General features: G+C 37.0%; 1 protein-coding gene across 3 annotated transcripts in view; it reads left to right on the forward strand.

Moving 5' to 3' along the window:
* LOC115918242 (nuclear cap-binding protein subunit 3-like) overlaps positions 1 to 18,059 on the forward strand; it is a 66,975-nt gene extending 48,916 nt beyond the window's left edge. The window contains exons 5-11 of one of the 3 annotated variants that reach the window (XM_030991723.1): positions 3,333 to 3,521; positions 4,595 to 4,708; positions 5,538 to 5,666; positions 6,046 to 6,145; positions 7,975 to 8,096; positions 10,542 to 10,791; positions 15,525 to 18,059. In XM_030991723.1, the coding sequence (XP_030847583.1) occupies positions 3,333 to 3,521; positions 4,595 to 4,708; positions 5,538 to 5,666; positions 6,046 to 6,145; positions 7,975 to 8,096; positions 10,542 to 10,791; positions 15,525 to 15,942 (1,322 nt within the window). In that variant the 3' untranslated portion in view covers positions 15,943 to 18,059. The remainder of the gene's footprint in view (positions 1 to 3,332; positions 3,522 to 4,594; positions 4,709 to 5,537; positions 5,667 to 6,045; positions 6,146 to 7,974; positions 8,097 to 10,541; positions 10,792 to 15,524) is intronic. The other 2 variants (XM_030991724.1, XM_030991725.1) reach the window with 2 other exon arrangements.
* The last annotated feature ends 157 nt before the right edge of the window (positions 18,060 to 18,216 follow it).

Consider the following 18,216-nt stretch of genomic DNA (forward strand, 5'->3'; position numbering starts at 1 on the left):
ATAATAAATAGGGATACTGCTGTCATGGATTTCAGCAATATTCATCCAGTCGAGCTAAATTCTCTCTGAATAAGCCCTATAAGGCTATTACAATGACAGATACAGTGATTCCTCAGACACGACTTGATAGGATCACATCATCTGCTGAGGGCTAAAGAGGCATTATCTCTGTCTTTAAGGATACAAGTTAACGTCCTTCTGGCTCTCAGGTGACGATATACATTACATGATATTCATCTTTGTAGGTCAGACAGACAGACAACATGTCTCACATCCATTTGCTTAAGGACCTCTCTTTTTCTGTCTAGTATTCTGTGGCTTCTTCGGTAACATAGGACTTCAGATGGTTTTTTTAAGTTCTTTTGGTTGAAAATTGTATTCAAGGCTTCCAGTGATGGGCTCTCTAGACTAATTTTTCTATATTTGATTGTTGGGAATATATTGTAAACCATTATTTGTTTGAGTGTTGTCTAAAGCCCTTGAGACAATGGGGCAGGCAATAATCTGCAACTGGCAATCACATTTACTCTAATAGAAAGGTCATGGGACAGATCTTAAATGGTTACAGAGAGTTTGTTAGGTCTTGCCAGAAAAAATTTCTATCGCTTATTTCATTTACATGACCATTTGCAACAGCCCAAGACCTTAATGCCTACCATACTTCTACAACTTATCAAGTCTTGCCTAGCAGTAATTGCCGAATCGCCATAACAGCACAGTGATCACATACAGTACATGTACTTATAATCTTAAACCTGCTACACTGTAGTACAGAAGTTTATTGAATTCTTAGTCTGTATGCTATGTATTCTGAGGTATTTGGCTGACTTACATGTAGGTTATGTAATACTATATGCAAGAAGCTGATAATTCCTGTAATAATATTTGACCGCACATGGATCCTGCGGGTGTTTACTACATAACGAGACCTGAGAGGGTGCAGAATGATTTGTTAATCTAATTGACACAAATTAAGTCATGATATGTCATTATGTTTCACAATAAACGATCAAGGAGAAAATCATATCCCTTCCAATTACAATCTGACACCCATTCCGCCAAATTTATGATTGCATTGAGACGGTGGCTTCCCCATTGTCTGATGTCGTTGAGAGACCTTTCTATTAATGCGATGTGGTGAGATAGAGTTATCCCCGTGCCATCCTTCCGTGTGTTTAATCACAGTCTCCTTCGGTTAGACCTGACGACAGACATAAACAGGGCTACATGTTATGTGATTTGTTATTTTAGAAATGAACAAACAAATTTTAGGAATATTAGAAATGAACACATAAAACCAACTCTAGGAATACTAGGATCGAACATCTCTCTTCAAGAAGGGGTGATGGCCCATTTGTAGAGCAGTGGTGTCATAATCGCAAGGTCCCAGGTTCAAAACCAAGTTGATGCTCTACCTCATTACCAAGTCACTCGAGGATTACTTAAAGACTTCAATTATCTGGCTGCTTAATGCAAGCATATATACACAATTGCTTTCTTAACAATCAGGTAAGACAAACCATCAGCCAACCAACCAAATAATAGGAATCATTCCTGTTTGAAAATTATGTTGTTGCTCGTACAAGAAATTGACATACACTTTTAGTGCCATAGCCGCGGCTTGATTCAGTGATGTTTGCATTCCTGTTAAATGATCAAACACTACTTTGCATACAATTACTAAAATATAAATGACAGAACTCAAAAGGACAACTTGTTGTCAAAGAAATTCATTGTGAATTTGAGTCATTGCCGAAAAATAATGTTTAATCAAAGTGCGAATTTGTCATTGAAGGTGTGGACATGTGGGGGATGGCGTGATAAGCAAATATTAATCGACTACGAGGGTAATGGTAGCCCCGAGATCACCGAGGCGATGATAGTTTGTATCCATTGCGCGAGTAAAGGAGGTTAATATTTGTTTTATATCCCACATCGGCAATAAGGTCTATTTAAAGTGAATTTTACATAATAATAAGAACTGATTCTGCAGACAGTTTAGCTTCAACTAGATTTTACAAAGCGCAACATGCATACATGTAATACAGTCGATGCGCGCTCATTTGACATTGACATTGACTTTGACATTTTGCATAACCTACTTTGCTATGCATATTCAATGGGCAACGGTGGGCAAGTGGGGTAAAAATTACTTTACAATAAGTACTATCTCAGGTAGATAGCACTTATCTATACCTTTTTCGTGCTCTGTACAATCGCAATGCAAACAACTATACATGAGGGATATAATATTGTTTATGTAATGGAACTATTGTAGTCCATCGTCTTTTAAGCACTCCTTTTTTAAACTACTGTATACATTAAAATCTGTATAGGTGACAGGAAAAGTGGTCTTCATAGGCAGATGGTCTTTATGTACAGGTTTCTTTGCGAAAAGGTTGTCAAGGGGGGAAATGTGGTCTTTATATAAAGGTTGTTGCTAAATTAGGGTTCTCTGTACAAGACACGCAGACATATGTTTCCTTATCATTTCAATGATGTAATTATAGCTTTACAAACATATAAGATAACAAAAAGTATATTTACAGTACGTATTATATCTCCATCTAAATCTAGTTATTGTTATCAGGGTTTTCATCGAAAATGCAATATCATGATGATTATCATTTTATAGGTCCAAGGTCCATGCTTTATATTAGAAGTGGGAGTGACATGCATCAGTAAACATACATTTTGTGCGCTGTCATGATAGGTATTTTGTTTATTCCATTTTTGTTTGTTATACTGACAACAAACTTTTTCCAGGTGACTAGTTTTTGACAATGAGGGCTATGTGCCCGATTCGATAGGAGTCATATCATTCTGGGGTTTGGATGCTTACTAGGTACATGGTTATACTTTATTGACACTCAAAGAGATCGTCAGCAGCTTGGAAACGCACAGTGATTAACGATCGAAAGCTCATTTATCTCAAAATGTAAGCTGTTTTTTAAAGAATAGAATACATAGTGTTATTTTTAAGGATTATTTGTCTTTATTTACGGAAATAATAAAACAAATCATCTTGTGTGTTTCTGAGTTGAAAATAAGTTTGTTCAACGGAGCTGTTTAGGGGTACAATGTGAGATGATCTGGCAACATTTTTGATGTGGTGTTTTTCTGAATTTTACACCACTGTAAACTTTTTCTAGAGCTCTTTTAGTATATGTTATTTTTTTTCTTCTTTTTTTCAGAGTTATTTTTGCAAATTGTTAATAATTTTGTATATTTTTTTTAATAGTTGTTTTTATATGGATGGGTTATTAATTTGTTTCACATGTTTTATAAAGAGTCCTTTATGTATGTTTAATAATCCCTTCTTGTTTGTACAGGTAATATAGTATGGATGGACCCGCACTCGGCCGCCAGGGCCCTTCTAGGCATGAGCAAGCCTAGAGAAGGCTACTTCAAGCTGGGCCTGAAGAACCTAGCCCAGTCCAGACATCTGTTAGAGCCAGAACCAGTCCAAGAACCTGAACCTAGGATAGAACTGGAATCAGAACCGATGGAAGAGGGAGGAGGTAAGATCACCCTCAAACCTTGAGGAGGGGTCCATACTAATTTGTAATAATTTTTAAGGGTCCCTAGATTGAAATTTATTGGACCTTTATGCATGCCCCCCCCCCCCCCCATTTACATTTCAAATTTAGGGGTCCATATTTGAAATTTGAGGCTTATGAATAGCACCTGACCCTGTACTATTAGCCAAATTACTTAATTCAATAGCTAAATGAAAACAAACCAATCCAAAGTTTGTGTTATTCATTTTGACAGACTCAAATTCTGTATCTACAGTTATTTGCTCTAAAACATTTAAAATCTTGTCTGCGTGGACACATTATACATGTTAAGAAGTCTTTATCAAGATTTCTTGATAAGGTACATGTAGATGGTATGCTTAAATATTTGTTTAACCTTTGAACTACATGCAATATCATCTAATAGAAGGATTTCAATGTTTGTTTATGAATTGGGGAATTTACTGACAAAGATGGATATCCAATTTATTAACAATTTTTTTTTTTTTTTACTGCTCATGTAAGCTGTTCAGTTCAAATTGTTTGGATTGGAAGATGCAAAACATATCACTAAAAGGTGACTAATAGATCACTAAAAGGTGACTAATAGATCACTAAAAGGTGACTAATAGATCACTAAAAGGTGACTAAAATATCACTAGAAGGTGACTAAAATATCACTAGAAGGTGACTAAAATATCACTAGAAGGTGACTAAAATATCAAAAAGGTGACAGAAGCTCACTTAAAGGTTACTATAGAAATATCACTAAAAGTTGACTGAATATCACCAAAAGGTGACTAAAACATCACTAAAAGATGACTAAAATGTCACTAAACGGTGACTATAAAGATGTCACTAAACGGTGGCTAAGGTATCATTAAAAGGTGGCTAAAATATCATTAAAAGGTTAAACTAAAACATCACTACCGGTATATGCGACTATTAAAACATCACTGATATGCGATTAAAAGATCACTAAAAGTTTTCATGTATGCTCATTGAGAATGAAATGTTGATACATGTACCGGTATTAGCATTGTTTAGTAAGGCTCGGTTTCATTTTTTCTCTTTAGATGAAGATGAAGATGGTGTAGACTTGGTTAGTGATCGAGAGACCGGTGAGAAGGTCCGACCACCTGCCGCCAGAATCATCCCCACCTCAACCACCAATTCACATTCAAATTATGGTAATTAAAATCCTTCTTTTAGTATTTTCCAGCTGATAGGCTGTACATTTGCTTTCAAATTTATGTCGGAGTAAGACTAAACTGCTTTCTATAGTTACTAATTTCATTTATTTTCATGAGAATGATATTCCCCATTATTTAAAAGAATAAACAATTCATTAAACGTTTTATCATTTTTGTAATTCTTTAATTTTTAACTTGTTAATTTTCTAATCTTTTAAGATTACTTCACAATCTACATCCATGTGAGTTACCTTGCAGTCTACTCTGCTCATGTTTGTACAAAAAGATTTTTATCAAATTGCATATTTCTTAACTGAGATTTTGTCTCCAACCAACACCTAAAGTATATCATTGGAAATAAATTCTGACATGTCCCATTGCGAAAAATGGTTATTGTCCTTCTTAGAAACCTCTTTTGGGTCTTCATTAAAGTTCCTTTTCATTTCAAACTACACATCACATAGTATCAACATAAATTATAATGGATCCTATAATAAAATATAAATCATGTGAAATGTACACATGTCAACAACAAAATCAAAGGACTAGTTGTCAATTGTTGGTATTAAGAGATTACAGGCACCTGGCCAAATGAAAGAAACAATATAAAACGCGACCTCTCATTCCTACCGACCTTTAATAATATTCAAAATGCTTGCCCACTTGGCAGCATGGATGACTAATTTGTGACTAAAATTTTGAATATTGAATTTGAATTTTGAATTTTGAATTTTGAATTTTGAATTTTGAATTTTGAATTTTGAATTTTGAATTTTGAATATTGAATTTTGAATGGATAATTATTACTATATTTTTGATGTAGCAGCAGGCAGAAGAGACGAAGGAATGGAGGGCATTCAGTTAGGAGACGAAGATCTAGGTCCAGTAGACATCACGCACGAAGAGGCTCTCAGGAGAGGGAGAGATGAGATACTCATGCGGTATGCTACGAGGGGTAAGCTATTATCTCCATATTTCAGTTTGGACTTTATATACTGGAAAGTTGGCTCAGTTTGATAGCTTAGCAAATTGGATTCAATTCCATTCAATTCAATTCTTTTATTAATCCAAATTCACAAGAATATTGTACATGGAAACTTATTTTGGTCACACATTGTTAAATTACGTAATGTATATATGAGAAACTATTTGATTTGATTTGAATAGTGATCTATTAAGATTAAAACAATATATCTCTGTAATAAAAAAAATGGGAAATGAGGATCTCCTCATCAAATAAATCTGATGATTTTATACCATCAAAACAGATCACTTTTTTTCCTATCCCAGATCCATTCAGCTGGCTTTAATCATATTTTATCTTTGTTTTTCAGATGATGTAAAAGAGAGCGGAGCCTACAAACACAGCCAATATTACATCAAGTATGGCAATCCTAACTTTGGTGGAATGAGGGGGATTATTACACAGTCAATGTAAGTAGACAAACACTCACTCAAACTCTACCACCCTTCCTCCACCTCCCTCTCTCTCTCTCTCTCTCTCTCTCCCTCTCCCTTTCCCTTACTCTCTCTCTCTCTGAAACTTATTCTCGCACACCATCTTTCACTCCCACTAACTCTCTCTCTCTCTTTCTCTCTCTCTCTCTCTTTCTATCTCTGATTATTTACATACGTGAAATGCTTGTGGATGTATACTGTACACACACATATGTACATTTAAAAGAACTTTATTTACAATCTTTGTTTGTGTTCCTGCTTATTTAAAAGAATGTTTACATTTCTGCCATATACACGTATTATCGTACTCATATGTTTGCACATTTAATAGGATATTATGAGAAGTGACCCTTAAAGCGAAGACAAAGAAGTCAGCTACCATCCGAGTAATTCATTGAGCCGAGTTAACAGCTGCTGCCCTATACTTGGCACGTGGCACGGTTGATTCATTAACTCGCGACACAAAAATCAAAGTTTGCCCAAATTTCTCCCAAATTCGTTCCAAATGAGAGTTTCCTTCAATTTATCAAAAGGGATGATCCGATGTCCCATTTCCAGACAAAGATGCAGTCTGTTTCTGTGCCATGAATTATGGATGGGGCTGATACATATACTCAAGGGATTATTGAGAATGTAGGGTGGGTGAACAAAGTTTACCTTGCAAATTGTCAGGCATTTGATGGTATTTTGACGGTATGATTTAATTGCTTTGATTTAATCGACATTCATATCTTAAGTAAGTTAAACACATATGTAATTAAAGGGATTAGGTATGTTTGCTTCAGATTCTTCAATCATAATTATAAACCTTTAGGTCAGTCAGGAATCCCATGACTTTTACAAGCCGATCACCTTTCTGATTATTAAAACATTTATGATTGGAAATCAAAATTTCAAAAACCGTTTTCCAACAGTTTTTATAACACTTCAGTCTATGAAGGAAAATGATTATGGTAAAACCGATCACTCAATTTTTTTTAGTGCTCAATATTACACCATATCACAGACACTGATAACACGTACGGTCATGCATCTCAGATTTGTAAAACTGAAAACATTGTTAAACGATGCCTTTAAAGCAACACTGTGATGTATTGTGCAAAACTGCCTGTTTGAGATATGTTCAAATACAATACATTAGAGTTTTAGTCAAAAGTTAGGTTGCTTTTTATGAAAATGTCCTTTGTTGATTAATGGAATTTTATAATTTTTTTCTTATGATCGATAATTAAATTTGTAAGTGTTTTTGTCCAACAACCAATGAGATGAATAAGAAAATGTTGTGACTGATGTGCTACTTGAATGTGTATCATGGATATCGCCAAAACATGACTTGGCGGAGGAAAGATATATTTGCCTTTTAGGTAGTATTGAAAGACTGTTACACTTTTGAAACTGAATATGTAACCCAATGTGTCAAACCACAGATAAGTCAGAAATCAGATAACAGAGAAAATGCTGAAAATAGGGTTCTTCTTTATAGTAGAACTGTAAAAGCTAAGTAAAACATAACATCCAAGGTGGTTTTATTGGAGTATCCCTAAAGCGTTACATATCATTTGAAAGCTTGGAATCTGTAGTTTTCAGACAAAAATGTTTAAAACAAAAATGAATCCTAGTGATTTAGTGTTGGTTTCGAGTTGAGAGGCTGTTTTATCATCTGATACAAGCCAGGAGGGTGCTTACTCATACACGTTTTAACATACATAAAGTGAATGCCCTTCTGGCTGTAAACAAACAGTGCGGAAGCACCTTGTTTCAGAATGTGGTAATGTACAAGATGAAATGTATGTTTGTATCTGTAGGAAACAGAAGATCCGGCAGGGCAAGTACATCCCAGGACAGGCCCGGAAGAGAAGGTACGAGGACGACTCCGATGGAGAGAGGGAGCTCGAGGAGGAATGGCCTAGGAAACGCAGAGTACCTGGTAAGTACCTGCATCATTTTCCGTTGTAGGAATTGCAGTATCCCTGGTTAGTTGATCGTGTCCCATGGTACCGTAAAAACAGGATGAATAGTCATGGATGAATACAATAAAACATTGAAAAAAGTTTGTTAACATGATGTTTGTTCATTTGGACCCAGAAAGGTGTTAACTCGTACCCTTTTACGCCCTTCTGGCTCAAAAAGATGATTTTTTTTTTTTAAATACCCAGGAATGATGCATACCCTTTTCATTTCTTTTACTCATGATAAATGCAACAAAGATAATGGTCAACATCATCATTTCCGGCGATAGGAAACTGTGCCAAATCACTTTTCAATTCTTGCCCCTATTCAGTCCATTCATTGCTCTTTAATATTCTCTGTTTTACATTGGGTAACGTTGGATACCGGGTGTCACGTTTTGTGGTAGGTGATATTCTGTGTACCTAATAAATCTTATGGAAAGGAGCACAAGGAAAGGTTAAGTAATGTTATCATGTTTGCATCTCTAGACTAAAGTAAGAAATGAAGAGTAATTATCTGGTAGTTTTCTGGTAAGAAATGAAGAGTATATTATCTGGTAATTAGGGGGAAGGTTAGATGTTTTTGTCTTGTTGTCAAAATGATATCTAGAATACTAAGCCGTTTGCTAAAAGAGATTAAACCACACATGGAAAGTAATAGATCGGGACTACAGGAATTAGATCAATCAGGTCATATCCATCTACGGTCAGTTGACGGTGAACTGTTAATAACCCAAGCAGAGGAAAGATTTATAGCTTCAGGCTAAAACATCTCTCATCGGTTCCTTAAGAGAATAGGTTGTTAATCTTAGTGCCAAGATTCTATCGAAGAGAGTCAATTTTGTTTCGTGGAAAGAAATTAGTCTGTTTTTATTTTCCTGCAGATTTTATAGCTTCTTATTGCTGTGACATGTATTGCTTGTTCCTAAGTTTTGGGCAGCAGGAAACAAAATTTGGAGATAAAATTGATTTTAATAGAAGAATTTAATTTCAGCAGTTTTGGATTTGCATTTGAATGACACAAGATGAATCTTAGTATGTTGTTTTCATGTAAGATGATACACATGTATGCAGTTGCAGCACTTTGATTCTAGTCTAACATTAACCCTTAACTTAATCAAACACCCAATTCTCAGTTGAAGCTTTATCCCTTCATCTGTGATAAAATATAGCCTAGAGCAAGTGTCTATAGTCACCCATTCACACCAAGAAGTGTGCATGGGTGACTGGAACCGGACTTTGATCGGTTATGAGTGTAATATTAGTCATTGAAGCGAAGGATAGAGATTAGGGCATTTTTTAGTCAACCCTCAACCTATTCTGAAACCAAATCGCAACCCTAAATCTTTATCTTTGACAGAAATAAAGCCCAGAGCGAAATTCGGGTCGCCCATTTCACACCAACAAGTGTGTATGGGTCACTGGAACTGGACTATGATTGGCTATGAGTGTAATATTAGTCACTGAAGCATTGAAGCGAAGGTTAGGGATTGGTTAGGGACTGGGGCTTATTAGATTGGGTTTGGCGCCAGGCTGAATGGACCTAAGGGAGTTGTGTGTAGTGTATGAGATCATGGGGGTATTTTTAGACCGGTGAGTTATCCTTGTTTACAGAGGTCTGGTTTGTGAAGTGGGTGTGCTTTGCTATACCAAAGGCAAGGCTTTAGGTCATTTAGTTGACAGTGTAAGGTCTGGTATGGGGTGGGAAGGCTTAGATTAGACCATGACCTGGTTTATAATGTCATTGGCAGGTCGTGGGAGGTGGGGGCATCTTGAAAGCTTGCCTGAGGCTGACCTGATGTGGCAATTGTTAGTGTATGCAAGGTGGATATTATTATGCATATATATGCTCTACATTGTATCCATAACGAATTAAGTGAAAGTGATATTGAGTTGGGGAATAACAGAAATTCTCACAGGATGAAACAAAACTTACCCAGCATGTTTAAGACTTCAAATAGATGATTCATGCTAAATGAATTTGGTAGAAATTGTGTACGGTAATTGATAGCTGAGTGATGAGCAGAGAAAGATGAGGACATGAGTGTATTGTACCAGCTCACTGTAAATACCACATGCCGCTCTCAAATGTTTCTTTTGCTTTTTATTGAATCTATCACGTTTTCATTTATTTATTTTTTCATTAGTCTAGGGATTCAAACATCCTATTAGTATACACATGTACATGTAAGAGAAGTGATTCAGAATTGATTGAAACTATCCTCTCTTTATTATGCACTTTCCTCACCGGAACTGAAGTTTATCTTAACTTGTCCCAGTGTTTCAGAGAAGAAATGTCTGTGAAGATGATCACATAAATAAATCAATGTTTATATATTTACTGACATTTGGACTACTTGCATGGTTTGATAAACACACATCTTGCTTACCATCCTATCTTTCTAATTTATGTCTTCTTTCAGGGAGACTGGAGAGACGGTTAGGAGAGCGAGAGACCGGTAGGCAGCACCGCTCACCTCTCCAACCACCACACAGCGAGGACGAGGCCGGCCGCAGCTCCGGGGACGATGATGAGGAGGAGGAGGAGGAGGAGGAAGGGGCCAACTTGGAGGCCGAAGTCAGGCATGCATTGAGAGATGGGAATGAAGGCAGACATAAGGTGTCAAGAAGAATGTACGCTGATGAGATAGACGACGAGATTAAGAAGATAAGGTAAGATCATGTTAAAAATAAAGAAGACTTTCAATAGCTGTTGCTCTTTTCTTTCGGCCCCAGAACCCTGTTTGATGTTTCTTGTCCGTGACGTTATCTCCTGAATTGCAAATTTACTTAGATCCATTCCTTTTTTTTTTAAATTCATGACCGATTTATTCTTAAATAACTGTCTTCAAAGATGTACAATATAGGGATCTTGTGAGATTTCTTTTTTTTATAGCTTCCTCACCCCTCCCTCCTATTCCTTCCAATATTGATGCACACATGAATGCTAAACTCTAAAATGCCTGTAAGAAAACCACTGTGAGCTATCTATCTGCCATCAAAGAGGTAGGAAGAATATCTGCGGAGTAGATTAAGTTTCAGCAAGGAATGAATAGAGAACCTTTATGTCTATAGTGTTTCTATATTCAGAGTTTCTCACCCTTCCCTCTCATATCTTCCGATATTGATGCACACATGTTTTAACTCTAAGATGCACTTTAAAAATACCATTGTCAGTTATTGTTAGTTAGGAAAATAAAGCCTAAGATTCAGCAAGGAACAAAGAACCTTTGTGGTTATAATGTTTCTATATTTAGAGCTTCTCACCTATCGCTCATATTCCTTCCTTTGTTGATTCCTGTCCTACCTGTTTTGAACCTTACACTGCTATCGCTACACAATCAATATGAAACTGTCACGCTTCATTTGCGAATTGACTTATTACAGTCATTCTGCTTATTTTTCTCTAGCCAGCCTTGCAATTTCTGCAACCTTTTTAAATGGTAGCCATGTTTTTCCCTCAGATTTAGTCAGCTGTATCATGTACATTATCTTTGTACAATGAAGTTTGACTCTGCTCAAGCTGCACTTTTTCTATAAACATAATGTCAGATAAAAAGATGTTGATGCAAGATAGGTGGGGAGTTTATTAAGAACAAACGAGTTGGTGGACAGATTTATGGTGAAGTAGAGGAGATCGAATATGTCATTCTCCCGAGAGAGCCTCCTCTTCACACTGTCTTATATTTAGAATGTTAGAAGTGTGTTGAAATGTTGCTTTGAATGGTCATCTTCCTGTGGGTATGTGGAAGATATAGTTAGTGAGATAACCATCCCTCAAATAGTTAGTACAGTGTTGGAAGCTTGATGAAAACCATCTGTATGACTTCAGATTTTGGTTCGGTTTTCCTTTCTCTGTCTCCCCCTTCCACCCCACCCCAACTTTCTCCCTTCCTCCTTATTTTTTTCCAAGTCCTCCCCTCCCTCTTCCTCTACACTGTACCTCTCTAGCTTTTACCCCCCCCCCCCTCTCTCTCTCTCTCACTCGCTCTTCCTCACCCTCTCTATCTTCCCCTCTCAACCCCCCCCCCCCTCTCCATCTTTATACCTATCTCCCCCCCCTCTCTCTCTCTCTCTCTCTCTCTCTCTCTTTTCCCCTCACTCTTTATCCCCATCTCATCTCTTTCCCCTTCCCCTTTCAAGCTCTCTCACTTTATCTTTCTTTCTCTTTTTCAATGTCTCTCCCCCTCCTTATTCTCTTTCCAATCCCTCCTTTCCCTCCCCTCACCCCCTTTCTCTGCTGACCCCATCCCTCCCTCCTTCACTTCCTCCCTACTGCTTTCATCTCTTTCTCTCCCTTTTCCTTTGACTCCATCTCTTCTTCCTCTCTATTTTACTTTTATTTCTCCCTCTAACTCAACTCTCTCCCTATCACTCTCTCCCTTTTCTATCCTTGTTTCTAATACATATTTTTGAGAGTAATCATACATAAGTGTTCGTGTTGGGTATACAGTGGATGTTGAATCAAAGACTGAACTGTCCCTTTCCTCCATAATATTTGTATAGCGTAAAACACGCATTTGAGTTGCAACAGGCAGCTCATTGCTGAGTACCCCTGCCTGCATTCACCCTGAGTTACACCTCGCGTGCTTGGCGCCAGGGACACCTAGCTAGCTAATATTTGTGGTGGAAATTGGGCTCATTTCCTCCACTTGAGCGCAAACCCATTAGGGAATATCCCGTCTGCCATGATACCAGGTCATGTGACCTGAATGTGTCGCTGTTGAAACATGAGCCTTTAACGGCGCTTTGCCGAGGATGTGCTGGCTGAGTTTACGACGAGTAAAAGTTCAATTGGGCAAATTACTTTTGACATTTACCTGTTTTGTGATGTTTTGCTTTATAGCAGAATGTCAGTGTAAATGCATTTGGAAATTGTTCCAACTGTACTTGCTTTTCTTGTTCAGTAGACATCTCTCTCTCTCTCTCTCTCTCTCTCTCTCTCTCTCTCTTTCTCACTCTCTCTCTCTCTCTTTCTCTCTCTCTCTCTCTCTCTCTTTCTCTCTTCCACCCTGGCTCTCTGTCTCTTTATATCTCTTTCTCTCTCTCTGTCTGTCTCTCCCTCCCTCCCGCTCTTTGTCTCTCTTTCTCTATCTGTCTCTCTGTCTGTCTCTATTTCTTTGTCACTCTCTTCACCCACCCTCATCACCTCGGCTGTCTTATCCCCATTTCAACTTAGCACACTGTGTTAGGACTTATAAATTCCCTGCATTGTGTGTGACTATACAAATAAATGCCTGACTTCATAGAACTTTTTTTTTTTGGAGGGGGGGGGGGGTAAATTATTAGCTTTCTTCTTTAATTTTGAATGCTTGTGTATTGCTATTAGTGCAACCATAATTTTTTTTTTCAAAACATAGAAAATTGACTCAATTCGTAGAGAAAAACAATAAGTTTCTTAACTTTAAACATACCGGTATTCCAAATTTGATGCTTTTAATACTTATTATCATTTGTAAACATTCCTTTTTAATATTCAAACACTATGTTCGTGTAGTAACTCAACAGGAATTGATAGTGTAAGCTGATGTTTTGCTTTTTCTGCTCATGCATCTCTTATCATTTTAGGGCTCTAGATCAAAAGTTATTGAGCCAAACCGCAAAATGTGTGCAATCGCCCTGATAGGAAAGTGGAAATATCTGGTCAGTTCGAAAACATTTCCTCAATTTAATTAGAGTGAAACTGTCAATCAAGAATTGGAGCCATGCTGTGCGATGACTAAGTTCTTAATAAAAGTGAAGCGATAGATTCTCTTTCTTTTTCTGAATTATAATTAGACACATCAACAGATTAAAAGGATATTGCAGGATTGCAAAGAGTGGCAGTGGTAGGACTACGGTAGTCAAAGAAAGGCAAATTGCTTTTGTTCATTCGAAGAAATTCAAGTTTGTTGAAATATTGTAGAAGTAAGGTAGAAAGAAATGAACTTCAAGAGAAATGACACAAACTAAAAAACTGGTAAGAAAATATTAAGACTTGGCATAGGCTCAGACTCCATTTTAAAATTAAGATTTTGAAGGAGTTCAAAGAAATTATTTGGTTCAATGGTGCAATAAACCTCTAAATCATGAGAAATTACCATGTTAGATAATATTAAAAGACCCCCTCCCCCCCCCCCCCCTCCCCCCCGGCCTTGAGAACAAATAACAGTGGGAAAAGATTACATTTATTTGCAATTTATTCTTTGATTAATGAAGTACCATCTGACTCTTCAAAAAAGTTACAGAGTCGAAAAAGGAAAAAAACAATTGATTCAAATGGGACATAGTGTACATGTACAAGGACGTGAAGTTTGAGCCGATATTTCCCAAGTAGCGTGCTTTCCCTTTTAGAAACCCAGATATTATGACAGCAGTAATGAAGGAGGATCTGTTACAAAGTGAAATAAGATACGGATATTGGGTTGGATGGATGTAGAGGAAGAGAGTGTGTGCGTGTGATGAGGCCTGCCTGCCTGCCTGCCTGCCTAGAGGGGCGAGTCTGCACTGAGAGAGAGTGTTCGTAGCCACTTGAGAGAGAGAGTTACGTCACCGGAAGTTGTTTCTGATTGGTCGGGCATTACACCGTGCTCCAAAATAGTTCCCTTCCATAGAGATTGTACGTGGAAGGGAACTGTTTGGATCCCCATGATTTAACCTATGACCCATCTTGTATATGGGTAGATGCGCATGTGGCAGTTATCTCAATACGCTATGGGAGGGTTTGGATCTCTCGTAACAGTATTCTATATCCTCTATTTTACTTTGAAATAGCCGAATGAGTCTTTTGTTTCATTTGGATGTCAGCAAAAATTTGACTTGACAGCTCTGTGTATGGGTCCCTTGGTAATGGTTACAGAGGCTGAAACTACAGACTCTAATGGGTTGCTGTGCATGTAGTAATTTCATCTTCTCATACCTTTGAAATACTTTCAATAAATATTCATACAACAACTTGTTCATTATAAAGTGAAACCTGTATATAAAGGCCGCTTGAGGGAGAGATGACAAATTTTTTATAGACAGATGGTCTTTATGTATAGGTTCCTTTAGTACATGTTTCACTGACAAGAAACCATTTTCAAGGGAAAACAAAAAATGTGGTCTTTGTAGACAGGTGGCCTTTCTATACAGGTGGTTACTAAAGCAGGTTTCACTGTCTATCTGTATATAAAGGTTGCTTTAGAGGAGAGATAACAAATAGTGTTACAGGCAGGTTGCCTTTATGGACAGGTTGCTTTAGTACGGTTCTAGGACAATTACCCCCTGGACATTCATCCCCGGCCAATTACCCCCGGAAAAATTACCCTTTAGGACACTCCCCTTTACATTCTCTTTACATTAGATGCTTCAATACATCCAGTTAAAATCGATTCAATTTGATTGTTTTTTTTCTTCTTCTTCTTCTTTTTTTTTATGTACCACAGAGACACCGTAGAGGTCCAGCAAGCCACCGAACAGGTCATGACCGATGCACGTGAGAGACTACGACAAACTCAAGGCCAAGGTCAAGAGAGGCTGTCGGTCAAGAGTCGTCTCGGAGCCCTCGTCGGCCATTCAATAACCCCTGCCCCGTCCATGGAGAACTTGAAGGTGATCTTAGACGTCAACGATCGCCTCTCCGATGCTTGGCAGAGCAGCGGAGACGAGGGAGGCGAGTCATATCACGAGGAAGTGGACTACGAGAGCGATGAGCTTGACCTCGGCAGTGACCTCAGGTCAAGGTTGAGTCGCAGGCAACCTGAAACGTCGCAGTTTAGACCCGGGTTCAGGGATTCTGACACAACACCAGCCTTCCTTGAGAATCTTCCTTCCCTTCAAATTGAGATCAGAGAAGAACTCTAAATATCACAATGACCTGACCTGACCTGATGATCTTTCTCTAGGTCAACTGATTCATACATTTTGATTACAAGCAATCTATTAGGTTCATTCATTTTTTTCATCTGAACATGTTTTAAGTTGATCTGAGCATTATCCTGCCAAAAATACATTTCTGGGCACTGTCTTAGAGTACAAGAGTTTTGAATGATTTGAGTCTATTGTATTTTAGATGGACATTAATCACAGCTCTTTATAAAAGATAAAACGTTTGTGACTTGCAATTTGATTTGGATAATTTGCCACTCTTTAGAGACAAGGCCCAGGTATTGACTTTCAAATATCATTTACTACTACCAAATGTTTTGTTTCCATTGAATGTTAAATGTTTGTGACATTCACATATTTTTTTGATTGTATCTTTTGGAGCTATACACTACATCCAGAGAAGGTTTGCAGCTTCATTCTTTCTAGGTTATTTTAGTTATTTTACCACTGGCATAATGATTGTAAGATTGGCCATATGGTCAGCTAGCGTATTTATATACTGTTACTCTGTGGAATACCTCTTCTTCTTCATTTTTTAACAATTTTTTGTTTATCAATACTTTCTTCCATTATGAGTCAGTGCAATTAAATTTGATTCATTTAAAATCACAATGAATCAAGATTTTGATATTCAAATATATCCTTTTGTGAATAAAGCATTGTAAAATGAACGAGACGTACAATGTACATAGACCTAGGGATGCATTTTGTATAGATTCTAGATTTCATATCTTTCATACGTTTTTCTGTATATAATGAGTAATAAAAATACTGAACCTCTTTTTGTAATATTTTGTATAAAAGATGAGGAAAAAGAAAATTCCTGATTGGGAATACACAAGTAAATTTTGTCATTCTTTGTAAATCTGCAAAATTAGCAGTAATTCTATGATTGCATTTTGATTATTTCGTGATTTATTTCACCTGATCGGTATAAAAAGTAGTATACATTTATGCTCTAAGGTAAAGCTACCAGGTGACCTTTGGCTTTCCCTCCTATCCAAGGGACTTGGTTATTGGGGTTTAATGCTCCTTAACAGAAAGCACTGGCATATCGAATTTTGTTTGCAAACTTGGGACCTCCTGGTTATGACAGCTGATTATTAAAGTCGTCATAATAATAAAAACGGTGCTTATAAAGCACGTTCCACCAAAGTCTCTAAATCATGCCTCCCAACATTAATTTTTTCTATATTCAGGATTGGCCTACATAGTTTCTCGATACTCCCTCCTTTAACCACCTTTAACCCTCCTTTGGTAGCTTATCAGCAAAAGATATTGGCATGCAAGGACATGTCAGGAATGCAAATGGCATAATTGTTTACAAGAAAGAATTTATTACATATAGGAAGAACAATTATAAATACCCTATTTAATACTTCACCTAGGCTTATTCTTGAGTAAATGAATAAAACAAAAAATAAAAATAAATGGTTTTTATTTGACCACCGATTTCTGAAATTAATCTGTCGTCAAAAGACAGTGTAGTCAAAAGACAGTGTAGTTTTGTAGATTGTCAGAACCCCGGTTTCTGAAATTAGTCTGTCGTCATGACGATGTAGTTTCGTAGAACTTTCGGGGAAGACTTCAGTGAAAGCTATGTGCCATGTTCAAGCATGTTTTTGTTTTTAGAACTTGTGTGGAATAATTTGTTAAATACCTGAAATAAGAACGATTAAAATGGTGTGTGCAATCTACACCGCATTTCTTTTATTGCAGTAGATGTCTATCATAACTGTTACATACCAGTCAGAATCTTTGCATTCATACATGATGTAGGTCACATTTTGACATCTTGAAATTTGAGTTCTTTTATCAATGTATATGTTTATTTACCCACAGAAATGAGAAATTCAGTTATCAAGCTTTTTTTTCAATTTTTTTTGGTTTGTACCATTTTATAATTAGTTTCTTACAGGATACTTCAAAGTATTGTAATTCTGTACTTTACATATTGTTTGTTCTTTAAAATATACCTCATGAGACTGTTTAATGGCTTGTTTTTGGTTTTATTCTTTTTAAGGAGGATGAACATTTAATTTTACGAAAGGTATGTCAAAGAATGATGATTGTAAATAAACAGCCAAGAGAACTAAATTTTCAGAGTGAAATCTGTATCTGTACATGTATATCTAAATGTATCATCATAATCATCATAATCCTTGTCGTCATCCTCATCCTCATCATCATCATCCTCATCATCGTCATCATCATCATTATTATATTGGATGGAAAGAGTGAACGTGAGAG

Source organism: Strongylocentrotus purpuratus, unplaced genomic scaffold (genome assembly GCF_000002235.5).
Source record: "Strongylocentrotus purpuratus isolate Spur 01 unplaced genomic scaffold, Spur_5.0 spur5_scaffold_2, whole genome shotgun sequence".
NCBI lineage: Eukaryota > Metazoa > Echinodermata > Echinoidea > Camarodonta > Strongylocentrotidae > Strongylocentrotus > Strongylocentrotus purpuratus.